Consider the following 25686-nt stretch of genomic DNA (forward strand, 5'->3'; position numbering starts at 1 on the left):
GAACCAGGACGGCTGTGTCTGATGAGAACAGATGTTATCTGGCCCTGAATGTGGGACATGGGGGAGGTGGAAAGGAAGGGGGAAAGAGAAGGGGGAGATCCAGAGCCAACAAATGGAACATCCACAGACCCACTTTATTTTACTTTCTATTATGGAAAGTTTCAAACACACCCCAAAGTCAAAAGAATAGCATAACGAACCCCCACGTTCCCATCACACAACTTCAAAGACCACCCCTATTTAGCCATTCTTATTTCGTTCCTCCCCTCAAGCTCTTTTTAAAGAAAATTCCCGGGGCGCCTGGGTGGCTCAGTCGGTTGAGCGTCCGACTTCAGCTCAGGTCGCGATCTCACGGTCCGTGAGTTCGAGCCCCGCGCCGGGCTCTGGGCTGATGGCTCAGAGTCTGGAGCCTGCTTCCGATTCTGTGTCTCCCTCTCTCTCTGCCCCTCCCCCGTTCATGCTCTGTCTCTCTCTGTCTCAAAAATAAGTAAATGTTAAAAAAAAACAAAGAAAATTCCCAACATTGTATCATTTCACACAAAAATATTTCAGAATGTATCTCTTACATATTAGAACATTTCTTATTTAAAAAAAAAAAAAAAAAAGAACCTCAGGGCACCTGGCTGGCTCAGTTGGAAGAGCATGCAACTCTTGATCTTGGGGTCATGAGTTCAAGCCCCACGTTGGGTGTAGAGATCACTTAAATAAACTTAAAAAAAAAAGAACCTCAATATCATGATCATACCTAATAAAATTAACAATTTCTTAATACCACCTACGACAAAGCCCATGTCCAAGTTTCCTCACTTTTCGCAAAAACACCTTTTTAGGGGCACCTGGGTGGCTCAGTCAGTTAAACAGCCGACTTCGGCTCAGGTCATGATCTCACACACAGTCCGTGAGTTCGAGCCCCGCCTCAGGCTCTGTGCTGACAGCTCAGAGCCCGGAGCCTGCTTCGGATTCTGTATCTCCCTCTTTCTCTGCCCCTCCCCGGCTCACTGTCTGTCTGCCTCTCTCTCAAAAACAAACGTTAAAAAATTAAAAAAAAAACAACAACACCCTTTTAGTGTCCATTTATTTGAACCACGATCTTAACAAAGTCTATGCGTTGCATTTGGTTCCTATGCCTTTTCAATCTCTTATCATCCGTAACAGTCTTTCCTTCTGCCTTTGATGCTATCTTTACTTGAAGAAACAAAGTCCATCCTGGAGAAGAATCCCCTTTGTGGTGGGCTGAACCCTCGTGGTGTCATTTAACACGTTCCACTGTCCCCCCATTTCCTGCAAACTGGTATTTAGATCCAGAAGGTTGGCTGGTGTAGGGTCAACTATTTGGGCCAGCCGACTTCCTGGGTGGTGTTGTTCCTTTCCTATGGCATCATTATCAGGAGCACTGAAGGTCAGATTTTCCCCCTTGGGGTGACACTAAAAATGATGAGCGTCACCAGGCTGATCACCCACCTGGGTGAAACCACCTGGGCATCCACCAGGGGAGACGAGGAGGCCACCGCGGTAACACAGGTGAGACTGACAGTGGCCCAGACCCGGATGGCAGAGTGGAGAGGAGTCTCCGGAGTTGTCCCGCACTTTGCTCCAAACCTTGCTTCTGGCACCTCTAAGCCCTGGGACCTGGACCCACGGCCTTCTTCCTCTCTGGGCCTCAGTTTCCTAATCTACAAAATGGGAATGATACTTGCCCAAGACCAGTACAGGGTGGCCCAACCTTGCCTCTCTCCCGCATCCTGCCCATCCTGCCCGTGGGGCCCACGCGGGCCACCTTAGTCCAGAGTGCGGGCAGCTTTATACTCTCCCACACAAACATACAAAGGGTTAAATCCAGACACCCACCCCCTTCCTCCATCCCAATTCTGATCCTTGCTGACTCTGCTCCCCCTCCCTAGCACAGCTATTCTGGGACAATGGAGGCAGCAGATGGCCCGAGCCCTGTTCCCTCCACCGACCCCCAGGATCTGGGAACAACCCGCAAATCTGCTGCTGCTTCTAAAAGCAGGCCGGCCGGCAGCCTTCCACATACAGGGTGGAGGGGACAACAGCTGTGCAGCACATCCCTCCATCCCCCACCAGGGCTGCAGGGCCAGGCCCACCCCTACTCGGTTCACGTCCCACAAGCCCAGCATTGGGTTAGCCCAGAAAGAAAGGAGGCCCTGGAAGGGCCCAAGCAGCCCGACTCTGTGCTTGACCTGCTGTGTGACCACAAGCACACGGCAGTCCCTCTCTGGGCCTCAAGCTCCTCCGCGGAAACCAGGGCTGAGGCACTGAACTGGCGTTCAGTGGTTCCCAAGACCCCAGACGGAGTGGCATCAGGGACAAGGTTCTTCAAGGGCTGGAGGGTGCGCTCCAAGGAGCCCCCAGCCCTGGCTGTCTGGCTCAAGGCCCCTCCATGCCTCAGGATCTCTCCTCTGTCTTCCCGCCTGCCCCCAGCCCAGAGCCCCATGGTGGCCCGATATCACCGGGAAGGATGCGTGGGGAGAAGAGGCCTCACATCCTTAAGCCTCCCCAACCTTTGCGCTGGCATTCCTGAAATTTCACCGTGATCACTTTCGTTCATTCATGCAACCTCTTTGGGACCTGCAATCCTAAGGGTGCTCGCATTGATTTATCTCCTACCGTGGCTGTCAAACTGTCCCTTTATCTGACACCAGAGGCTGACTCCCTCAGCTGAGTCTCCTCTCTGCCTCTCCCAATTCTCTGGCTACCCCCAACCCAGGCTCTGAGGGCAGAGAGAAGGAGCAGCCCCCGGCACACCAGCACCTCATGGCACACACGTGTCCTTCTGCGCAGACCTGTGTAGAGAGGGGACGTGCCGCACACACACCCTCGCACACCCATGCACACCCTCACACGCCCCGGCTGACCGTGACCCAAGCACACGCTAGTAACGGTCACCGTTCACTGTTCACTGAGCCCTTTCTTCCCCGCGCCCGGCTCTGTGCATTTCACGCAGGTATCAATCCACGAAGAAGGTATTCCTTTTCTTATCTATAAAATGGGCAAACAGGCCAGAGAGAGCAAGTGGGCTCCTCAAGGTCACGCAGCCGGCAAGGGCAGAGCAGAGACATGTAGCTCAGGGCCCAAACCAACACCACCATCCCCACTGTGACAGGCAGAGCAAAGACCCCGCCCCAGCCAGGAACACAGTGGCTGCAGATCTAACAGGAAACTAGACCAAGAGAGGTTTAAACAAATAAGGGTTTAATTTTCTTACAGAACCAGATGCCAAAAGGGACAAGCGTGCATGATTGTCATGGCCTTTCCTTCGTGATAACGAGGCAGCCACTCCGGATCTAGATATCGCACCCACATTCACAGCAGGAAGAGGGGATACGGGCCTGGTCTTCCCCAGAAGCCTCTCCAGAAGCCTCCCTATTGGCTTCGTTTAGTTCATACTAATAGACTGAGCAAGGGAGGCTGGGAAAATGACCAAAAGGATCATCACGACCGGCGGGGGTCCATCATGAGCCAGGATCTGAGTCTGGGCAGGCTGATTCTCCAGACAAAATGGGATCTGTTAGCAAGGGGTGGGAGCAAGGAGCTGGAGACTGGTCGGCAACACCCGTATCTGCCACAGACCCCGGATTCTGCCACTATTCCACCTGGGTCCCCTCCGGGGCTGGGACTCCAGCCGAGGGAGCCGGGAGTAGGCCGGCCCAGTGCTTGGCCCCAGGGGGAACGACAGAGACCAGAGCTGGGGGTGGAAGGCCAGACCCCACCAGGGGCCCAGGTAATTCTCTAGAGGGTTAGGACCCCTGAGCCCCAGCCCAGCTCAAGGGCCCCCCATGCTTATTCAATCCAGCCACTCAAGACCCACAGAAGCCCAGTCCCTGGGGCCTCTCTGGCCCTCACCTGGTGCACCTGTTCCCCGGGCTGTCCAATCCACTTCCCGGGGGCCTAGCATGCCTTCACTGCCAGCCACCATCCAACCCTGGGCTGGCCCACCGCTCAGAGGCCATGCCAGGGACTGTCCACCAAAGGGCACTTGCCACAGGTCCCCAGGGCTGCCTGGGGAGGCGAAGGATAACCAGAGGCCTCAGCCCAATCTTTGCCCAGCAATTCAGGGTTCATCTGGCCACCAGCTGTGGGCACCAAGGAGTATCTGGGTAGAGGAGACAGTGGAGGGAACGAAACCTGTGGAGAGACCAGAAATGGGCAAGATGGTCACCCTGACCCCCAGGCTCAGTCCACGGGCTCCTGGGGGGGGGGGGGTACACGTCTCAGATGGTTTGGAGAGGAACTTCTCCACCACAGCACTATTAAAATTTAGGGCCAGATAATTCTTTGTTGTGGGGCGGTCTATGCATGGTAGGATGTTTTGCAGCACCCCTGGGCTCTACCCGCTAGAAGCCAGTAGAATCCCCCTGACTCATAACAATCAAAACTGTCTCCTTGGAGGGGCGCCTGGGTGTCTCGGTCGGTTGAGCGTCCGACTTCGGCTCAGGTCATGATCTCGCGGTCTGTGGGTTTGAGCCCCACATCAGGCTCTGCGTTGACAGCTCAGAGCCTGGAACCTACTTCAGATTCCGTGTCTCCCTCTCTCTCTCTGCCCCTCCCCCGTTCTCTCTCTCTCTCTGTCTCTCTCAAAAATAAATAAACATTGAAAACAATTTTTTTTTTTAATGTCTCCTTGGGGCGCCTGGGTGGCTCAGACGGTTAAGCGTCCGACTACAGCTCAGGTCATGCTCTCAAGACTCGTGAGTTCACGCCCCGCATCAGGCTCCATGCTGACAGCTCAGAGCCTGGAGCCTGCTTCGGATTCCGTGTCTCCCTCTCTCTCTGTGCCCCTCCCCTGCTCATGCTTGCTCTCTCTCTCTCAAAAATAAATAAACATTAAAAAAAATGTTTTTTGTAATGTCTCCAGACATTGCCAGATGTCCCTGGGGCGGCGGCCCCTACTGAAAACCAACCGTTTAGAGAGACTTCAAGGGCCAGAGATGCCATGAGGAGACCCCAGCCGAGGCTAGACTATCCGATCACATGTACCTGAGCCCGCAGTCAGCTCCAGCTCTTTTAGGCAGGAACCTTTGGATTCTAGAATCTTCAGGCTTAGAGAGATATAGCCACAGCATGTACACCCTCACTGATGAGGAGCCCACCCCCATCAGAAGGCAGCTGCTCCTTTCATCTTAGAAATCTGAATTTTTTCCCTATGTTGAGCCAAACTCTGCCTCTTTGTAATGGCCAACTTGTTCGATGCAGCCCTGGCCCCAGGGCCCTTGAACGGTTGTGAGCCCTCTGCTCCACGCAGACCGCTCTGCACAAGTTCAGAGCCAGGCAGCCTGGTTCCCCCAGGGGTTCCATTTCAGGTCAAGCCAAAGTCCAGACCGAGCCTACAAGGCCTTGGGGAGTCCTCTGCCCCATCTCCAACCAACCACATTGGGTAACTCTCTCCCCTTTCTTCTGCGTGTCAGCCACACCGGCTTCCTTGAGCAGGCCCGCCCTCCCAGCACATCGAGTCACAGGCTGTGTTCTCACAGGCCTAATGTTCCTGTGGCCTGTTTGAGAGCAGAACCGGAAGGTGCCTCGGGGGCATTTTAGCCCTCTTTCCAACCATCTACCCACTGAAGAGAACCACGGAAGAGTATCAAGGAAACACAGAGCCTACAAAAGCTCAAATAAAAATTTCCCATCGGGGCCTGAAGTTCTTCCATTAGAGCATCTCCTCTGCTCAGCGAAGACATTTCAGTCTTTCAGGGGCTCCTGAAGAATCCCAGAGGATCAGGACGGGGAGAGCCCTTCAGATCCACAACACGCTGCCTCCCTGTGTTACAAATGGGGAGACCGAGGCCCAGAGAAAGCAAGGTATTTGCCCAAGGTCACACAGCAATCCTGGGGCAGAGCAGGGACTGAAATGCATTCCCTCGGCTCCCGGTTCTCTGCTCTCAGCCGCCAGGGCCCTCCTTCCCTTCGGGCTCTCCCATCTTTGGACGCCTGGATTCAGCTCCCTGTCATCCAATCCTACACTCTGGGCCCCCGGACTCACCTGGAAGGGTCCTCCTCAGGGGAGAAGGGGCCTTCTAGCTTAATGACATTGAGCTTCCCCTCAAAGACGCCATAGCTGAGGGTGACCTGGGCAGAGAAAAGCGGGGCAGGAAGTTCAGGTTGGCCGGGTGTCCCTCAGGGGACCCCACAAGGGGGCAGTGTTTGCGCAGAAGCAGGGAAGGCACATAAGACATCATGAGGGGCACGCAGAGCCTGCCTCTGTACCTGAAACCCCACCCTTAGCCCTGAGAGCTTCGCTGAGGAGCCCACCCCACTCCACAAGGCTCCTCAAGCTTGTAGGGCACGGCCATGCCCGGATTCCATTTGGGTGCCCAACAGTCCACCCTACCTGTGACGCTGGTATGAGTCCCTTGCCTACAGACTAGGAAACTGAGTCGCGAAAAGGGAAGTGAGTTCCAGCAAATTCCATGCCTGGACAGAGGTTTCCTGAGACTCACGGCGGGGCCATGGCCCTCCCTCTCCTCCAGGAGCTTCAGGTCACTCTACTCGCAGTGAGGACATGAGATGGTGCCCCTTGTCCAGGGACAGCAGAGCGCAGCGGTTAAAGACTGTAGGCTTAGGGGCCATCCAGGCAGGGCTCAAATCCCCTTCATGCCCCGTGCCATGATTAGTTCAGCTCTCTGGCCTCAGTTTCCCTACCTACAGAATGGGAATGTCCGTGAACATTCCTCATGTGAACGTTGTAAGGAACCAGAGAGTACAGCAGATAAAGCCACCGGCCTGGTGCCTGGCACAGTGAGGATTCTGGAAATCCCAACCGTTAGGGTACCTGGTTTCGGTTGTCCCAAATCTGTCCCCCTCTTCCTGGCTTCAGGCCCTGCAGTCCCATTGGGACCAACCCTGCCGGCAGAATCAACACTAAGTCTTGGCCCTGGTAGGAGACAGGTGTGACCCAAGCAGGCCTTCCAACCGACGAGCACCAGCCCCGGGACTGGGCGGAAGGGGGAGCTCTCCTCTGGCGGGTGCGGTGGAACCCTGGGGCTGCCACCCCGCCAGCATGAGGGGCGAGCCTGCCTGAGGGTGAGCCCAGTGTCCGGAAGACAGGTGACAGCGGGCACAGCGTGAGCAGGCAGACTCAGCCCCGCCTGGCAAGCCAGCCCGCGGCTTCTCGGGGACGCGAGCCCATAAGCGTACTTGTTTGTTTGACCAGCCTGGGTTGCGTTTCTGTCCTCTGCCACCAAAGGACTCTGACTCGAGCTGCTGGGCGGAGGACCCCAGGGGCTTTCCCGGCCACGTCTGGGTGAGAAAGAAAGCAGGGGGCTGCGGGCAGGCCACCTCTGATGAAGGGGGGACGACCAACAGGCAACGTTGCAAAGGGCAGGCCTGGCCCCTTCGGAGGGATGCGGGAGGATGGAAGTTTGAAGAAGGGGCAGAGGGACAAGGGGGAGCGGGCAGCGAGGGGAGCGGTCTGAAGCTGAAGGCAAGCTGCTTCTGCTCCGTGCAGGTCCTTCCAGCTGGCATTCAAGGACCAGATCAAAGAACTTGGAGCATCACAAACGTTAACCCTTGAGGGTTGGAGGTGGGCAGGGCTGAGTCGCTGTGTGCCCTTCTGAGGGTCCTTTGCCACCGTGGGCCTCGGTTTCCCCATCAGTAGGGGACAGCCCCACCCGCACCCTTCCCCCACTGCCCCGAGGCCGGCTCACCTGCTCTGGGAGCTGGGCGGCCCCCAGCAGCTGCAGGGTCTCCAGGTGGGAGTGGAAGAGGGGGCTGGGCTGCAGGTGGCCACCCAGCTTGCACTCGACAATGTAGCCCACGGTGCAGTCGTCGGGCAACCGGATGAGCGCGGCTGTTTCCACGAAGCGGGAGCCACTGAGAGACAGAGCCGTGCTGTGGCCACCGGCCCAGGCCCTCGGCACCTAGAGCTCTCCCTGCCTCCCAGAAGGCCCTCCCTCCACCAGGGCCAGCTGGCAGAGCTGAGCTCAGCTGTACCATCTGCCTCCTGTGCACTGGGTGACCTCGGGCAAGCCACCAACCTGGGGAGCCTCAGTGTCCTCTTCTGTGAAATGGGCGTGATAACGGCCCTGCCCTCACTGGGCCATTGTGTAGATTAAGAGGAAGAGTGGTAAGAAGCAGCCCCTTCTAAATGTATCCCTTCTTTTCTTTATATGCATTCACTCATTCATTCATTCTTTGTTGAGCTTAAGGATCTAGCTGGTGCCAGGTGCCATGCTAGGGCTGCGGATACAGAGATGAGAAAGAAATGCTTGCTGCCCTCTTCTGAAGGGAGATGGAGGGACAGGTCGTTTCAGACTAAGACTGGCACTAAGAGGGAAGCATGAGGCCTGGGAGACACCGGGAGGGTAAGGTGGGCTTCCCAGAGGAGGTGGCAGTCTTTTGGTCTGCTTTTTATGTCACTCTGACAGTGGCAGTCTTTAAAGGGAGTCGCACAGGGTATTCTGGAGTCAGCCAGACGTCGAGGAGGGGAGGAGCAGTGTCCCAGGTTAAGGGCACCACCTGACTGCATACCCCACGAGCTCCCCCGGGGGCCAGCCTGCCCCACTGCACAGGGGGCCCAGTGGGTGCAGAAGCCCCGCCTTCCCTCCCCATCCCAGCCCGTGCCCGAGGGTTGCACCTGCCCGGAGGGGGTACCTTTCCCAATTCACACAAATACCCCGTAAAGGTGGGCAGAAGCCCAGATGGGGGCACCAGGCACAGGGATGTCCCCTGGTCACGAGTACATATCTGCCGTCGGCATGCCCGAGGACAGCATTACCACCTCTAACCAGGACCTGAGTTCCCCCCACCCCCCACCCCCCCGCACTTGGAGGACCACTCTGACCCCGCCCATCCAGATCAGAGCAGGCCAGGGTTGTGCAGACCTTGGAGCCAGAGCCAGCAGCTGAGTGACCTTGGACTAGTCACTTATTCGGCCTCTCACAGCCTCAGTCTCCTCAGCTGTGGAAAGGAGGCTAACACACCTTCCTCCCAGGGGCTGTGATTACTCTTGGGGAAGCACAGGCCTGGCTCAGAGCCTCTCTCAGCAGCCTCTCCAAGCAGACCTCGAGAGGCCAGGCCTTTGCCGCTTGCTCTCCAGAAAACCAGTACTCCCACCCCACTCTGGGGGCCCCTAGGGCTATCCCAGTCCAAACACCACCTCTTCCAGGAAGCCCTCCTCCCGTCTCCAGGCAGAAGGCCCTACATCTTCCTTCCTCTGAATCCCCCTAAACTTGGCCTTCACCTCCCCTGTGACGTTTACCAGGAAGAAGAGGGCTGCACGTGGGACTTAATACTTGCCTGGCTCAGACCAGGTGCCGACCCAAACATTTCCCCATTTAGCCCCCACAACAGCCCTTAGCTATTATATTATTAGGTTTTACAGAGGGGGGCACGGAGGCTCCCAGAGATGACACAACTCGCCTGTGAGTGGCACAGTGCCCTAGGCAGTGTATCCCTGAGGGCAGGAAGGCAGGTGGCTTGCTCACCACTAACTGTGTAACTCTGTGACACAGCATGAATGCCAGACAGTTCCTCAGGGGCTCACTCCCGAGCCCTTCCTGCTGCAAAGGCCGCCCGCACCAGGCCCTCCCCTCCCCCTGCCCCCTCCCCCCACCCCACCTTGGGGCTTTGCTTACCTGGCCCACGGGGCCATCTTCAAAGCCAGTTTGCGGTTGATGCAAAAGCCAGCGCCCCCAGTGGCAAACCAGAACTGTACCAGCCTCTGGGGGGAGAGGTAGGGGAGGGCCAAGGTTCAGGGTGAGCCTGGGGGGTGGGGGCAACGGCCAGACCACCCCTCACCCCCAACCAGCATGGCTCCAGGCTTGGGAGCAATAGTCCCGACACCACGATCACCGGCCAGGGGCACTGGCCTCGCCACTTACAGCTCCTGGGAGGGAGAAAGCTTTTCTGCACGAGGAGAGAAGGGGGCCTCCCGTGGAGGAAAGAGAGAAGGACAGACGGGCCCGCGAGCCCCGGAGGCCAGCAAACCCCTTGACATCGCCATCTCAGGAATCATGAGTGTACCTTTGGGGGTGTAAACCACTCTCTGCCCCCCCTCCTCCGTGGGGATTTGTGAAGCAAACACCATACCCTCTCGGCTACACCCGCTCGCGACTAACAAGTTCCCTGAGGTTACCCTCTCCCGAGTACACAGTTGGTGCTTAATTGATGCATGCGGCATTGGGTGGGGGTTATCCCTCCTGATGCAGCAGTGAGAACCCTGGGCAGGAAGTCGGGAAACCTGCGTCTGGGGCCTCGGCCTCCTCCACCGCACAGCCGTGTAACCTTGAGAAAGTCACTGCTCCCCTCTGGATCGCAGATTTGTCACCTGTGAGTGCATCTGCCCCGGTTGTGAAACCCAAGGGTTCTCCTGGCCCTGTGTCCTCCTCCTGACCACCTCAATGAGCTACTTCTGGAAATGCGGCCCTCTTAGATAAAGCAGGGTAAACAGGTTCTTAAGGACCTGGCACACAGTAGGTGTCCAATTGATGCTTGTTTAGTGAACTGTGGGCTCAGGGCTTCTGCTCCCAGATAATTAAAGTAACAACAACAATTAAAGTAAAGTATACGTGCCTTAACCCTGTGCACGGATATATGGGGTCCTGTGCTGCAGATGAGCTGACGAGATACAGAGAACGGAGGTCCCAGAGCTGGGACTGAGCCCAAGCCGGAGCTCTTGCCCGATTCTGCTGCCCTCCCCCCCCCAACAACCCGGAGGGTACCCCAGAATCCGAACAGGCTGGGACACTTTGGGGCGGAGTCTAGGGAATCCCGCCTAGGAGTCTGTGCAAGAAGAATATTCGTGCACGTCCTGGAGTCGGGGCCTGGGTGGGCCCAGCAGTACTGAACCTGCTCAGGAAGCATGAGGCTCAGAGAGGAAGGCCGAGCTGGCTTGGGTACCGATCGCTAACACTTACTAGTGTCATCACATGTCGGGTCCCATCCCAAGCACTTGGATAGGTGACCTCGCTAAATTGTTTCTTATTCTGCTCACAACCGCCCTGTCAGGTGGGGACGCTGATCGCCCATTTCACCGGTGAGGAAACTGAGGCACAGAAAGGCGGGATGACTTCAGCGAAGGTCACGAAACCAGGAGGCGGCACAGGTGGCCCGTGAACCCAGGGAGTCGGGCTCCAGAGCAGAGTTCTCAACCCCTCCATCCAAGCGTGTGGTGGTGCGGGGGCCTCCTGGGGCACCCCTCAGCTCACCTGGAGCCGACTCTCACACACACACACACAGCCAGGGCCCGGGAGGATTTAATTAGGGCTCAGAGGCCCCATTAGCCGCTGATAATTAAGGTTTTGTGTTTCCTGCTCTTGGTTTCCCTGATGAAGCAGATGGTGAGCCGGGGAGGCAGAGAGCCCTACAGCCTGGGGCTCCTGCTCCATACGCTGCCTCCAGGGAGGGGGACCCCCTCACTAGCCTTTTCCCTGGGGCCAAGGGAGCCCCCTAGGGGCCTGGCGGGGCCTGGGGACACGGAGAGAACCATGCTACGCACTTCTACTAAAAAAATGAGTCCCTATTTATCTGAAAGTCAAATGCAACTTTCATCCTGGTTCGGGGCTTGGTTTTTTTCCCTAAATCTGACAGTCCTCGTTAGTGCCCATCTAGGTCTGGAGCTGAAGCTGGGGACCCCGTTGGGCCAGGTGTCACCTCTTTAGTCTGTAGACAGGAGGGGTGCGCAGGGGAGGGGCTCAGGGGCTGCGGGCAGCACAATCGGCCAGCTGGCCCAGCAGCACTGGGCACTTGAACGGCTGATACAACTACATGACGATACCAGGGGCTCTGAGCCCTGCCCCTGCCTGCCCCATCCCCCCGCCCCCCGGCCTGGCCACAGCCCACACCCGTGGCCTCCGCTGCACAAGGAGGAAGGGAGGGACCCACCGTGCGGTTGTGCGGCCTGGGCTCCGAAGCGCGGATAGGCCGGTTCAGGCTGGGCCGGCCTAGGTAGACGTCGCGGGTCTGTGGGAAGGTTTTTAGCAGCTTCAGCAGTGCCCTTGGGTTCACATAGTTGTCGTCATCCACGTGGCAGAACCACCTGTGGGGATCCAAGGGGGGGATGCTAAGCTTGGAGGAGGGTTCCCAAGGGCTGCTGGCCAACCAGGCTCCCCTTGAGCCCCCCCCCATAATAAAGTCAACAAAATCAGGGAGAGTAGCTGACATTTAAGGCACATGGTCTGAGCCAGACAGCATCTCGTGTGAGCTCCCGAGAAAAGTGTGCCCACTTAACGCGTGGGGACCAAGACTCAGCAAGGTTAAGACACTTGCCCAAGATCCCACAGCCGGTAAATGGCATGACTTGAACCCAGACAGTCTGCCCAGAGACAGACCCCAGGAGGCCCTACGTGATGAGATTCACAAGACCCAGCCAAACTTCACTTTCTTGACACAAAACCCTATTCAGGAACCAGCCTGAGGCACAGGCCACACCTGTCCCCAGAGACCCAGGCACACTCACCTCAGCCCGCTGGCCAAGAAGGTGTCGAACTCAGCAGCCATCTTGCAGGACAGGGCGGGGTGGCTGTGCTCAGCGGAGCAGTTGGTGACCACGAGGTGGGACCCTGGAGAAGTGGGGACGAGTCAGAGGACCCTGCCCAGGTCCTTCCCACAGCCCCGCACACTGTGAGAATACAGAGCAAGACCTCAGACAGCCTGGAGCATTCTCATTCTACACACGGGGAAACTGAGGCCCGGGAGAGCTGACCCTCCCCAAACCCATACCTGTCTCCAGCAAAGAAGCCTGCCCCTCATCCTGGGCAAAGGGGGATTCCCCACATGCCAAGGGTGGGCAGCCCTGTTTCCTGAGGGCCCCGGGCCAGCCACCCCACCTTTCCCTGGTAACAGCTGAGGGGCCCCCACCCCACCCAGAGTTACCCAGTCTCTCCTGGAGGCCTTCATCTGGGCTGTCGGTGAAGACAAAGGTCTAAGAAGGAGAAAGGGGAGTCAGGACTAGAGTCAGCCAAGGGCAGGCCCCGGGGGTCCCTCACAGCCAAGCCCCTGCTAAAACACCTGTCCACACCTCTGTCCTCCATCAGTGACAGACACACCCCCTCCCACCGTCACACGCGCCTTTAAGACAACAGGACTTTCTCGGCTACGCCCCCCCCCCCCGCCCCGCCTCCCAACACACACAACCCAGCTGTCAAAGCCACACGACTTCATGGTGCACACCAGCACCCACGGGGACCCTACCAGAGTCACACCGTCTTCTATCTCACACACATGCACACACTGCAGTCCCACATGGCCCCTCCCTAACCACACGTACACAACCCTAGACGCTTTGACAGGAGACAGACCCACGCACGGGGACACCGCACTGCTTGGGGAGACAGTCACGGCTTTCAGAGCCACAGAAGCTCTCTGGGAGGGCACAGGGCCCTTGCTCAGCTCGGAAATTTTACATCGTGATCCAGCCCAGCTCTCTCCCAGACTGGAGAGGCGCCCCACCAGCAGCTTGCACGCTCCTGGTCCCTGAGGACCTCACTTAACCTCAAGACAGGTGTCGTGATCTGTCTCCCTCGCAGATGGCGAAACTGAGGCTAAGTGACAGACTAAGGTCGGACAGTTGGCGACTGCTGAGCTGGGATTCGAGCCCACAGGCCTTGGACCTCTCCTCCCCACCTCCCAGGCAGGTAGAAGCCGCTCAACCCCCAAAGAAACTGAACACAAACCGAATGAGCTGCAGAGACAAACCCTCCACGGGCAGCTGATGGCAGGACAGAGACCGGCGGCCGGGGACTGGTCTGACCCCCATTCCACACCGAGCAGAGCACGAGCGCCTCTCCCTGCTCCAGCAGGTCCCCTCACCCGCCCAGCACAGCGAGGGCCTCCTCTGACGCTTAGGTGGCCCTGCCCAGGGTCCTGACAACTTTGAACTCTTTCCGAGTGAGGACCAAGGAGAAAGCATCCTCACCCGTTTAAAGGGCCTCGACTCCCCCATCTGTCACTCTGGCCACGCTAGCCCTGCCCTTCCTCCAGACTTAGGGCCTCTGACCGCAACGCCCCTCCCCGCTCAGCCACAAACACCTCCCTGCTTTCCAGGAACCAGCCCTTCGGATCAGATCAGCGCCTGCTTTGAGCCTCAGTTTACCCAGCCGGAAAATGGGGAGTAGTAGTAGCTGTGAGGGCAAAGTGAAGTAGCGTGAGAAAGGACGAGAAAGAGCTGGCAATGAAGCCAGGCTCAGCTTCTTATCTCAGGGGGAACTGAGGCACAGGAGGCCAGAAGCCAGGGTTGGGCCCAGGAAGGGGCAGGAGGGAACCAGTCCTGTCTCCCCAAGACCCATGGCCCTTGTTCTGAGCCACTATTATCTTTCCATGGATTATTGCAAGACCTTCAGATCTCTTTTCCTGTCAGGACCAAAACCAGATAATACCCCCTACCCACCACCCTACCTGGTACCTTCTGTGGCTCCCTACTGCCCCTGGGACAAAGGCCAGCGTCCTAAGTGCGGCCATGAGGGGCCACCCAGTCCCTGTGCCTAATGCAGCCTATCTCATCACTTCCTGCCCCACCTCTTCTCTTAAATTCAAAGGCCTTTCAGTTCCCCAAATGTGCCACATACACGCACACCCTTCTGAGCCTTTGCATATACTGTGCCCTCTTCTTGCCCGACCCCCCCTCCCATGTGCCCCTCAGCCTCCTGTCCCTCCTCATGGTAACAGCAGCCCCTCGGTTATGGAAATCTACCCTTCGGTGTCTCCCTCCAGACAGTGACACGCTGAAGGGCACGGGCCTGGTCTGATTTACGCCCCCCTGTCCCGGCACTGGCTCACCTCCGGGAGGCCTGGGTGGCATCCACCTTCTGAGCCCTTCTCCCTCGGGTCTGTCCCCCACCTTTTCAGATTTAGCTGACACTGTAGGTCCCTGGATATCCTCGCAGAAAGTGTCGGTGCTGGTCCCCTTCTCTATCCCATCCGCTGCCTCGGGGATGCTATTGAGCCTCTTGGCTTTAAACGCCATCAAGAAACCATGAAATCCCACCTCATCCAAGACCTCTCCGGGGGGTGGGGGGGGCTAGCAGGTGCCTCACACTCAGTGCCGGAGGCCCCCCCCCCGCCCACCTGTGTTCCTCTGGGCCCTCCCCATCTGGCTGGGACCCAGCACCTTGGGGTCACCATGCCTCCTCTCTTTCCTTCACACCCCACATCCAGTCATGTCAGCAAATTCTGCTCACCCAACCTACAAATTACCCAGGATGCGACCTCTCCTCACCAGCCTCCACAGCCACCCAGCGGCCCAGCCCACTCCTGCCTGCTTGGCTGCAGTCACCTTTCCCCTGGTCTCCCTGCTCGGTCCTGCCCCCACCGGGAGCCTGTTTTCCACACAGCCCCCAGAGAGCCAGTAAAATAAATCAGGCTTTTCTTGCCCTGCTCCTTGGCAAACTTTCCACCAGATAGTGGAACTCTCTCGAGTTGGGAGCATGGGCCAAATGGGTCAGGGATGTTTGCCGATGGATGAATAAGCCGGAATCGGTGGGGGGAGGGGGAAGGAGAGGGTCCCGCAGCAGGGCTGGGGGGCTGGGCGGGGCGCATGAGGCCCGTGTTCCCGTCCCTGGGAACCCGGAGATTGGCACAGAGCAGTGGGCAGAGTTTCCTCTGGGCCAAGGGTTGCATTTAATTTGTTTAAGGAGGAGACTCTGACAATGGTTAAAACCTCACAGGAAACAAAAGGACAGTCAGCCTGCTGGGGTCAGGGGAGGGGGCGGCTGGGGGCCATCTGCTGCAGGGGAGGGGAGATGTGGGGCCCACAGCGCTCCCCCCACCCCCACCCACTGCCCTCGAGGGGACTGTGGGGAAGGGAAAGGCTCCCCATGGATCACAAAAAAGGGCCTCCCCCAGCCCACCCCCTCTCCCCGGGACAAAGGCCGCACGCGAGCTGCCACAAAGGCCCACCTGCCACCCGGCCGCCCTTAACCAGCTGGGGCGGGCGCCCAGCCCTGGAGAGTTAACCAGCTCAGGCCTGCTCCTGCTGGCAGAGCTGAGAGAGGCTCCGAGACCCTCCTGTCCTGTGAAGACGGGGAAACTGAGGCCTGAGAGGGAGAGAGACTTGGCCAAGATCACAGAGACGGATAAGCCAAAGGGCTCAAAGGGTGGAGACAAAGAGGACCCAGAGGCAGTGGGATGGCAGGGTGTCCCCCGGTCTCCCTTCCTCTTCCTCAATTTGAGCATCCTGCCTTTTTTCAACTCTGCCTCAAAGGACGAGGTTTCTAGCCTCTGCCCCTCGTGCTGGGGGCAGAAGGTGGGAGTGTGCAACTGAGTGAACTCATCTCCTACCTCTGTTTAACTGTGCTCAGCTTCCTGGCCTATAAAACAGGACCCTCAGTGCCTGCCCCTCGGGGGCTGTTGTGAGGGTTAAACGGAGTGAGGCATGTGCGGCCCCTTGGCTGCCGAGCTACCCGGCAGGTACTCCCTCTGGCTGCCTAGTTGGCATCTGGGACTGAGCTCGAGGCAGGGAGTGGGCAGCTGCTTCCTCTCTTTGCAGACCTGGTCCTGCCAGGGCCAGCCACCCAGGCTGGGCACCCAAGGACCCTCTCCTGGGGCCCAGTGACCAGGCAGCCCTGAGGTCCCGGGTCTCAACAGAGAAGGAAGGGTCCCAACCGGGAGGTGGGACCAGGGCTCTGCGCCCCCAGGCCTTCAGGGTGCTGCGGACAAGCACTTCCTCCCTCTGGCCTCAGTTTCCTCATCCGGGGCAAGGGCACCACCATGGCGATCAAGACAAGGCAGGAAAGGGCCTCAGACCACGTGAGGCACGCTCCCGGGTACACACAGACACAGCACCATAAACAGGAAGGTCTGCGGGGAGGGCCAGGCTCAGCGGCTTCCGCAGGAGGAACCAGACTCTCCCCAAGAGGAGAAGCTGTGTGTGGGGGCGCCCCAGGGAAGAACCTGGGTGCTGGGGTCCCAGCGGAGAAAGGTTTAAATAGGGTGCCAGGACATCACGGCCAGGAAGTCAGGGGTGGGGGTGCCCTCTCCCCAGAAGGCCCTGGGCTCTTGCAGACATCACCTTCCTGGCTCTTCAGTGTCCCGGGAGCCCCCAACCCCCTCCCAAGGCTCAGTCACTTCCTCCCACTGAGCCAGCCGCCCGCCATAGGGACAGTGTGTGTGTATGTGTGTGTGTGTGTGTGTGTGTGTGTGTGTGTGTGTGTGTGTGTGTAAACGTGCCCCTCCACCTCTCCCAGAGATGGCTCCCCAACAACTCCAAATCACTGACCTTGCTTGGGGAGGGCACCGGGTCTGGGGAGGGCAAGAGCCAGAAGGGACTCAGCTTGTGCCCGGAAAGACATAAGCCACGTCACACACACACACACACACACACACACACACACACGATCCCACAGCTGGCCCCCACTCTGACCTCTCCCCCACGGCAGCCTCAACCACCACCCCCACAGCACACCTGCCTCCCTCCCTCCGTCCCTCAGAAACTGCCCCACAGGAAAGGAGCACAGGAGATGAGGGCCCGCTGCCCTGGACACACCCTGGGCAGCAGAGGCAAGGGGACAGGGGTCGTCGGCAATTCTGAAAGGATGCCCCCCGCCCCTCTCCCTCCCAAACAGGCCCCACCTAGACCTTCCCGTGTCCTCGGCAGCTCAGCCCCTGTCCTCCACTCTCCCAGCCAGGGCGGTAGGACAGCACCCGGGGCCTGGACTGGGTGCAGCCTGGCCTGGGCACATGTCAGAAGTCAGGACTCTCAGAGGCCTCTACCCCAGCCGCCCAACACCCCACCCCCACCCCCGCCCCCGCATTGTCCCCATCGCGGGTCCGGGCCAAGGTGGGCAGGAGGAAAGCCTGTGCTAGAACAGCCAGGGAACAGAGGGACACCCCCCGCCCCCCGCCCCAGGAGGGACTGAGGAGTGGGCATGAGGACCACCTGGTTCCAGAGCCAGTGAGGGGCACAGGCAGGGGCCGCAGGAGCCCTTGATCCTGGGAGGAAGGAGGAGCCGGGAGTGGAGTCCAGACAGGGCAGGTGGGCAGGCAGCTTCTCCCTGGGAGGCTGCCGGGGACCCCAGCCCAATGGAAAGGCTTCCACGAGTCCCTCAGGTCAGGGGCCACTCTGGGGGCCTACAGTTGCCCACTTGTCACCTGTTCCCTGGTCCTGGAGACCCACGTGTCCAGCAGCAGCTCCAGGCGCGAGTGGTGGAAGGCTCGGGTCGTCTTGACCGTGATGAAGACATCGCGCAACTGCAGCTCAGGGGACAGAGGGCTTGGCGGGCCCAGCGCGGGAGCCTCCCGCGCGCCGTCGGGGGACAGGCTCGAGTGGTACCGCAGGGAGAGGAGCCCCGTGCACAGAAGGGTGAGGAAGGCTCCCGCCAGGCCCCGGAGGAGGCGGCACTGCATTGGCCCCGGGACCCCAGACGGCTCAGCCCCCAAATCCCAACCGGACAGCGAGGGGAGGCTGGTTAGGCTGGGGCGCCGGCAAAGGCCAAAGTCTGGTGGGCCCCAGGGGCAGGCGAGGAGGGCCGAGGTGGGGGCTGGTGCTCTGGGCCGGGACGCGGAGCCATGGCAGCGCCGCCGCCGCCGCCGCCGCCGCCGCCGCCGCCGCCGCCGCGGCCACTCCACCTGCTCCCGCCGCGCTCCCGCCCCGGCGCTCGGGCCAGGCCCCGCCCCTGCCTCCAGCGCAGCCCGAGGGGCGGGGCCGGCCCTGGGGAGCCCCCGAGGCGGCTGGAAACCACACAGGCACCGCGGAAGGGACAGCCCCCGGCCCGGCCAGCTGCTCTAGCGGGGGTGGGGGCGACAACAAACCCTCCACGCCCCGTGGAAGGGAGGGGCCGTCCCAGCCTCCCCACTCCCCGGAGACTGTCGGCTGAGCCCCTTCAACACCCGTTATTTTCGGGGCTCCCGCTCGCCAGCCTCCCCGGCGTGTCCTCTCGCTGTATGCACCTCCTCCTGCGTGCTCTCCCCCATCCTCCCCGTCGTCACCCAGGTTCCTCTGGCCAAGCTTCATGCCGTTTGGACGTCAAGGCTCGGCTCAAGGAAGGGTCCCCTCCGCCGCAAAGCCTTCCCTGCTGCCCCCCTCCCTGTCTCCGGGGCACCTACCGCAGGTGGCTCAGTTCCTTTGCTCCTCACGCCGGCGCCAGGATAGTTATTCCCAGTTGATCGCTGAGCACAAAAGGCATGGGAGGATCTAGCGGCTCAGCCACAGAGCCAGTGCCTCGTCTGGGCCACAGGAGGCCTCGAAGCGTATCTCCCCTGCTGTAGCCCACCGCACCCCCTGTCACTCAGCAGTCTGTATTGCCACCCTTCTCCCGGCCAGCTGTGGACAGAGGGCCTTCTGCAGACACCGCTTCCATCAGGCTGGACACAAGGCCACTCACGTCTCATCCTTCCTCTGACGGAGTCCCCATCTCCCTCAGAACACAGGCCAAAGATCATACATACAGCAGCCTGCTGGCCCCAACCCCACCTCCTACTACTCTCCCCTTGTTCCCTCCGCTCCAGACCCACTGGGCTTCTGGCCAGTCCAGGTGCACACCTACCTCAGGACCTTTGCGCGTGCTGTTCCTGCCTGGACCTTTCCCTAGGGGTCTGCATGTCTCGCTCCCTCACCTCCTTCATTTCTTGACACAAATGTCATGTTCTCTATGAGGCATTCCCAGGCCACTTTTTAAAAACTGCGACGTCAGGGCACCTGAGTGGCTCAGTCACTTAAGCGTCCCTTGATTTCAGATCATGACCTCACGATCTCACGGTTCGTGGGTTCAAGCCCTGCGTCGGGCTCTGTGCTGAGAGTGTGGAGCCTGCTTGGGATTCTCTCTCCCTTTCTCTCTCTACCCCTCCTCTGTTTGCACATATATGTGTTTTCTCTCTCAAAATAATAAACATTTTTTTAAAAATTGCAATGTTTGAGGGGGCATCTGGGTGGCTCAGTCGGTTAAGCGTCCAACTTCAGCTTGGGTCATGATCTCACGGCTTGTGAGTTCAAGCCCCACGTCAGGCTCTGGGCTGACAGCTCAGAGCCTGGAGCCTGCTTCAGATTCTGTGTCTCCCTTTCTCTCTGCCCCCCTCCTAGTCGTGCTCTTTCTCTCTCAAAAATAAACATTAAAAAATATTGCAATGTTTGGGGCACCTGGGTGACTCAGTCAGTTAAGTGTCCGCCTTCAGCTTAGGTCATGGTTTCACGGTTCATGGGTTCAAGCCCTGTGTCGGGCTCTGTGCTGACAGCTCAGAGCCTGGAGCCTGCTTCGGATTTTGTGTCTCCCTTTCTCTCTGCCCCCTCCTAGTCATGCTCTTTCTCTCTCAAAAATAAATAAACATTAAAAAATATTGCAATGGGGTGCCTGGGTGGCTCAGTCGGTTAAGCGTCTGACTTCAGCTCAGGTCACGATCTCCCGGTCCGTGAGTTCGAGCCCCGCGTCAGGCTCTGGGCTGATGGCTCAGAGCCTGGAGCCTGCTTCCGATTCTGTGTCTCCCTCTCTCTCTGACCTTCCCCCGTTCATGCTCTGTGTCTCTCGGTCTCAAAAATAAACGAACGTTTAAAAAAAAAAACTAAAAAAAAATATTGCAATGTTTGGGGCACCTGGGTGGCTCAGTCAGTTAAGTGTCCGCCTTCGGCTTAGGTCATGGTTTCACGGTTCACGGGTTCAAGCCCCGTGTCGGGCTCTGGGCTGACGGCTCAGAGCCTGGAGCCTGCTTCGGAATCTTTGTCTGCCTCTCTCTCTGCCCCTCCCCCGCTCACGCTCTCTCTCAAAAAAAAAAAGAATGTTAAAAAAATTTTTTTAATTGCAATATTTTCTCTCCCCTCGTTCATAGCCCCCAGACCTATCCTGTTTTGCTGTGTTCTCTCCACAACACTTTTCATCTGCCAACACCCTGTATATATTCCACTTCTCTATTGTCTTTCTCCTGAGTATACACAGGGAGTTCTTTTTTCTTCACTGAATCCTCACTGCCTAGAATAGTGCCCGGCACATAGTAGGAGCTCAAGAAATATTCGTTAAACACAAGAAAGTACCAGATGGTTGGTGAATCAGCCTGGGCCCGCTGTGACCCACCCCTGCACCGTGGCTGTTGAGGGAGAGGAAAAGAAAATCAACCCTTGGGAATCACCCTCCTGTGGGCTGGCCCCATGCCAAGCCCCTTTCGTGGCCCATCTTCCCAGCACAGCATCTCCGGGGGATGATCCCAGGCTTTGGGCCACACAGACCAAGGTTCAAATCCTGACGGGGCTATTTACTAGCCATGTGACTTCGGTCAAGTTGCTTCACCTCTCTGAACTTTAATTTCATCATTTATAAAGTGGGGACAAAAATAAGACCCGGTGAGGATTAAGGGGTTAGTGGGCTTCTCCACCCCAGTGGAAGGACACCTAACATGAGACCAGGCAAAGGCAGCTGCCTTACCGAGGTCCTGCAACGTCACCCAGATTCCTATGTCCATAGACCAAGCACTGGGCCAGACACACAGCAAGGAAGTGGGGAGGTTCCTTGACCCAGATGAGCATCATTACCCAGTCTCCACACCCAGGGGGCCACAGGCACCCACCGTCCTGCCACAAGGCAGAGAACACGGCATGACAGAGAAGTCCCAAGGCCTGGGAGAATCAAGCAGCCTTCATGGAGACGGTGTCTGAGCCAGACCTCAAAGGACACTACGATTTAGGCAGCCCCTACCTCTGAACTTGGACTTCCCAGCCTCGTTTCCTACTACTCCCCAGGGGGCCACACCCAACGCATTTTCGGCCTCTGAGACTCTGCTCTGGAGGCTCCTTCCACCTAGTAAACATTCCCCCTGAAATCGCCAGGGGCCGACCCAAGTTCATCACGGTGACAGAGGACGGTCATAGGATGACCAAGGACAGCACTTTGGCACACAGGTCCAGTAAATACTTCTTGAAGAAAAGAATCCCAGACCCTAGGCATAAGCGGCAGCCCCCGTGGTGATCCTGCTTAGACCATCCTCTCTGGTCCAACGGTCTCAGGGACCTGACTGTGCACGTGGTGGGGGGGGGGGGGGGTTGCGCTTGGCCCCCTGCACTCAGCAGCTGGGCCCCTTAAGCCAAGACCGGACCCTGCTAGCCTTGGTGTCCCCTCTCCAGGGGACCCTCCTTTGATGATCAGACACGGGTAAGGCTGAGCATGGAGATGGCCCATCTGTGGGGCGCTTCTCTGGTCATTCGGGGGCGGGTAAGGTGATGCCAGCACAGATGGCGCGCGGCTCTGGGATGAGTCAGGAACGAAATCTGACCCTCCCCGTGGGCAAGCAGGGGCCTGAGAGGTGGTTATCAGCCTGATTGGGGGGGTGGGGACAAGTCGGGAGGGTGGAGAGGGGGCCCCGGGGCCAGGGAGGCAAGCGAGCAAAAGGCCACCAGCTTCTATGACAAACTGTTTAATGTTACGTCATGTGCAGCTTCTGAGTGAAAAAGGCCCGTTCAGAACTCAACGAGCCATACATTCCCTTCTCCCCACCCGTGTGCCTCTGAGAGGTGAGTCACCGCAGGGAGCTGGCGCTGTGAGAACACGGTCCTGGGTGTGCTCCCCAGGAGCACAGGAGTGTCAGTGCCCAAGTGTCACAGGGTGGGGTGGGGCATTTACACGGGAGAAAACCACAGACACACGTGTGACGGGAAGACACGAGGGGCACGGAGGGCCGGGGACGCCGCGGCGCCCACATGTGGAAGTACACAGCAGAAACGCGAGAGGGGCGGGGGGGGGGGGGGCCGGCGGCGGGCAGGGGCACGCGGGACGAGCTCGGGGCTCCTTGAGCAGAACTGGCTGAGAACCCAGGAGTCCTCAGGTGCCTGCCGTTGAGAACCTGGGCGTGTAAACCTGTGCGAAGGAGTGAGAGCTCGGAAGCTCCGGGTGAGCGATAGGCTGAGGATGCGGACGCGCGCGTGGGGCCCGCGAGTGGAATCACGCGGACACGGGGGCACTCGGGAGGCCCAGAGCAGCGAGTACGGGGGGGGGGGGGGGCGTGGGGGCTCCGCCTTGAGGGCTCCCACAGATCCACTCGAGTAAGAGCCCGCGTGCGAGGGTCCGAGGGTCTAGGAGGGCTCGGGATGGGCCGGGGCCCCAGCTCCACCGCGGACACCGGGGTCCCCGCCGCCGACGGCTTCTGAAGCGGGCCAGGAGGCAGCGGGCATCCAGAGGGGCCCCTCAGGCCTCGCTGCTCCCGCAGATGCTGCTGCCGCTGCCCTGCTCCACCCACACGAGGCGGGCCTGCTCCTGCAGGATGCGGCCGCGCACGACCTTGGCTAGCTCCTCCGAGTGGCCCCACGCGTGGGCCGGCACCCGCACCCAGGAGCAGGGCAGCTCCCAGAGCGCCTGCTCCGAGCTGCGGCACTGCCGAAGCAGCTCCGAGTCCCGGGTGCCCGGCCGGCCCAGCAGACCCCTGCCGGCAGAGGGGACAGGCGGCGGTCAGAGGAGGGGACAGACACCGAGGCGGACGGAGGCGGAGAGACAGGGACCTCCTCAAGGAGGAGGAAACGCTGGCCTCACCCTCCCTCACCTGACGTCCCGGACGTTCTTCTCCGTCACCTCCACGTGGATGACAATGGGGTAGATCTCGTTCTGGACCAGCTCCCGCACGCCCTGTGCGCCCAGCTCCAACAGGCAGTGCTTCTTCTCAGGACACGGAGGCGACATTTCACTCTCAGCCCAGAGACGCTGACCTCCCTGCCCCCACTAGGCCCTCCAGGCACAGCCCCCTACAGAGTCCCGTGTTCCCCACCAGAAGGGCCCTGGCAACGAGGAAAGTACCCCAGGGGAAGGTGGGAGACCTGGGGACACAAGTCACGTGCCCGCTCTGGACCTCAGCCTCGCCATCGACGGGATGGAGCGGACCCCACCGGCGCTCCCATGTCTGACAGCCCCCAGCCGGCCCCCAAGGTAGCAGCGAGTCTGGGATGGGACGGACAGGTGAGGTGTACCAGCCCAACACCTCAAAGGGGACCCGCGTTCCACCGCCCCGGCCCCCCCATCCGCAGGGGAGGAGACAGGCCCGTGGAAGGGACGGGACTCGCCCGGCGGCTCTGTGAGAGAGCGGCTCAGGCCCACACTCAGACCAGCTCTCTACCCCAGAGGGGCAGCTCCCCGCCGCCCCAGCACCTACCTTCCCGACAGACTCCTGGATGGTGCGGATCCTGCTGCCCAGCCCAGGGGCGGCAGGCTGGGCCTTGGGGGCTCCCGGTGCTGAGGACGAGCACTGTTCCTCCCCAGAGAGGCTTTCTGCAGAGCGGCGAGAGGCAGTGGTGAAGGGCCCTGTGGGCCCGGCCGCCCGTGGGTGCCGCCCGGCCCTCCCCTCCCCGGGCACCCAGGCTCACCCGCGGGGCACACTTGGAAGTCCAGCCGGGAGCTGGGCAGGTCTAGCAGGTTGCGGATGAGCCGGGGTGCCAGGCACTCAGGCAAGAGCACCACAGGCCGCAGGGCGGACACCAGCAGCGGCCGCACCAGGCTGTAGGGTTTGAGGCTCCGCTCTGGCTCTACGACGGCAGGGTGGGGGGCAGAGGAGGTGAGGGTGCAGGCAGGGCCCCAGCTCCTCCGTCCTAGGGTGGCCAGCCCCTGGAGCCTCAAAACCCCATCCGCTCTTCTCAAGTCCCCCCCTTTTTTTTCCCCTAAGACCTGCTGCTGTTCCTCTGTGCACATGCACGCATGTACACACACACACACACACACACACACACACACACACACAGCAGCCCCCTGCAGGAGCCTTGGCCCCAATCCCCTGCCCGCCTCACCTTTGCCCAACCAACTCCAGGTCCTTCTCCTCTCAACAGCCAGACAGAGGCTTTAAACCTACAGTCAGATCCCGGAAGTCCCCTGCTTTCAACGTGCCAGTGACCTCCCGCGACCCTCAGGAAAGAGGGCGCATCCCCCACGTGGGTGACCCAGCCCTGCCAGAGCCTAGAGGGGCAGCGAGTCACGTGCCCCAGCACACGGACCGACTGCCTCCAACCACAGGGCCTCTGCGTGACTCGGGGAGGCCAGAGCCCCAGCCCAGCAGCTATGGCCCAGTTAGACCCCACACTCCCCTCAGAGCCCAGGTTACACCTTCCCTGGTCCCCAGACGTGCAGGGCCTCTGGCGTGTGCTCCAAGGCACCCAGCTCTCCTCTATTACACGTGTCACGCTTCAAAATTATGTTTACGGGTACGATGATCTGACTGGCGGGCAGCTGCCTCCCCCTGACCCCCCCCCCCCAGGCCATATGCTCCAAGGGGAGGTACCACTGTGTCCCCTGGACCAAGCACACTCTGTGACAGACCTGGCGTCTGGCTCGCACTTGCTGTACTCAGTGTTCTGCACGCGCGTCACACACAGCCATACCTCTGTGCCTTCGCACAGCTGCGCCTTGTGCCGGGAACGAACTCCTCTTCATCCCCGAAAACCCCACCTCAGGCAACTTCCCTTCCGGGAAGTCTTCCCTCACCACCGTCTTCTTGCCCCTCGGACCTGCGACTCCCTCCTCCGGGCTCCGCCAACCCCTCCTCCCCGATCTGACCCAAGGCCTCCCCCCTACTGCCTTCCAGACACCCGCTCGGGGATCTCACTGGCACCGGCCGGCACACACACGTGAGAAACACCACTACAACTGCTCCGCCAGACAAGAACAGACCCGGGCCCGCGTGAGCCCCGGGGTCCTACACCCCCACGGTCACACTCGCACACCGGTGCCTCCCCACAACTGGCTCCCTCAACCCCGGTGGCCCATCTCCCACCAGGGGGAGCCCATGTCTCAGGCCCCGGATGCCCTGCTCCCCACCGGAAGCCCTTCAATGGGCTCTTGCAGGCAG

General features: G+C 59.6%; 2 protein-coding genes across 11 annotated transcripts in view; both read right to left on the reverse strand.

The window, feature by feature from the left end:
• CARD10 (caspase recruitment domain family member 10) overlaps window positions 1-25686 on the reverse strand; it is a 91352-nt gene that overhangs the window by 42949 nt on the left and 22717 nt on the right. For 2 of the 3 annotated variants that reach the window (XM_053226763.1, XM_053226762.1), the window contains exons 18-21: window positions 24215-24373; window positions 24004-24119; window positions 23401-23513; window positions 22346-23283 (exon numbers count right to left, since the gene is read on the reverse strand). In XM_053226763.1, coding sequence (XP_053082738.1) covers window positions 23049-23283; window positions 23401-23513; window positions 24004-24119; window positions 24215-24373 — 623 coding nt within the window. In that variant the 3' untranslated portion in view covers window positions 22346-23048. Of the gene's footprint in view, window positions 1-22345; window positions 23284-23400; window positions 23514-23651; window positions 23793-24003; window positions 24120-24214; window positions 24374-25686 lie in introns of those variants that run through there. The other variant, XM_053226764.1, reaches the window with a different exon arrangement.
• On the reverse strand, window positions 116-18572 carry MFNG (MFNG O-fucosylpeptide 3-beta-N-acetylglucosaminyltransferase). 8 transcript variants are annotated; one of them, XR_008300506.1, is made up of 9 exons: window positions 18040-18514; window positions 12829-12877; window positions 12413-12515; window positions 11839-11992; window positions 9591-9676; window positions 7662-7827; window positions 5999-6084; window positions 3865-4146; window positions 116-472 (listed from the first exon to the last, which is right to left on the reverse strand). XR_008300506.1 is itself a non-coding variant. In XM_027070809.2 (8 exons), exons 1-8 carry the CDS (start codon window positions 18292-18294, stop codon window positions 4080-4082), a joined length of 966 nt encoding a protein of 321 aa, XP_026926610.1. In that variant the 5' UTR covers window positions 18295-18514; the 3' UTR covers window positions 3193-4079. The 8 variants fall into 8 exon arrangements, 1 of the variants encoding a protein (XP_026926610.1); XR_003424218.2 differs by lacking the exon at window positions 116-472 and adding an exon at window positions 3193-3526; XR_008300507.1 differs by lacking the exon at window positions 116-472 and having other exon boundaries at window positions 4084-4146; window positions 5999-7254; window positions 18040-18463; window positions 18494-18572.

This window comes from Acinonyx jubatus, chromosome B4, assembly GCF_027475565.1.
Source record: "Acinonyx jubatus isolate Ajub_Pintada_27869175 chromosome B4, VMU_Ajub_asm_v1.0, whole genome shotgun sequence".
Lineage (NCBI taxonomy): Eukaryota > Metazoa > Chordata > Mammalia > Carnivora > Felidae > Acinonyx > Acinonyx jubatus.

Coding starts and splice junctions, on each gene's coding strand:
- MFNG (XM_027070809.2), bottom strand. CDS start 18,294: ATGCAGTGCCGCCTCCTCCGGGGCCTGGCGGGAGCCTTCCTCACCCTT. Junction 6,085..7,661: donor CCGCCCAGCTCCCAGAGCAG/GTGAGCCGGCCT, acceptor TTCTCTGCCCAG/GTCACCCTCAGCTATGGCGT. Junction 4,147..5,998: donor CCTGAGGAGGACCCTTCCAG/GTGAGTCCGGGG, acceptor GTCTCTCCACAG/GTTTCGTTCCCTCCACTGTC.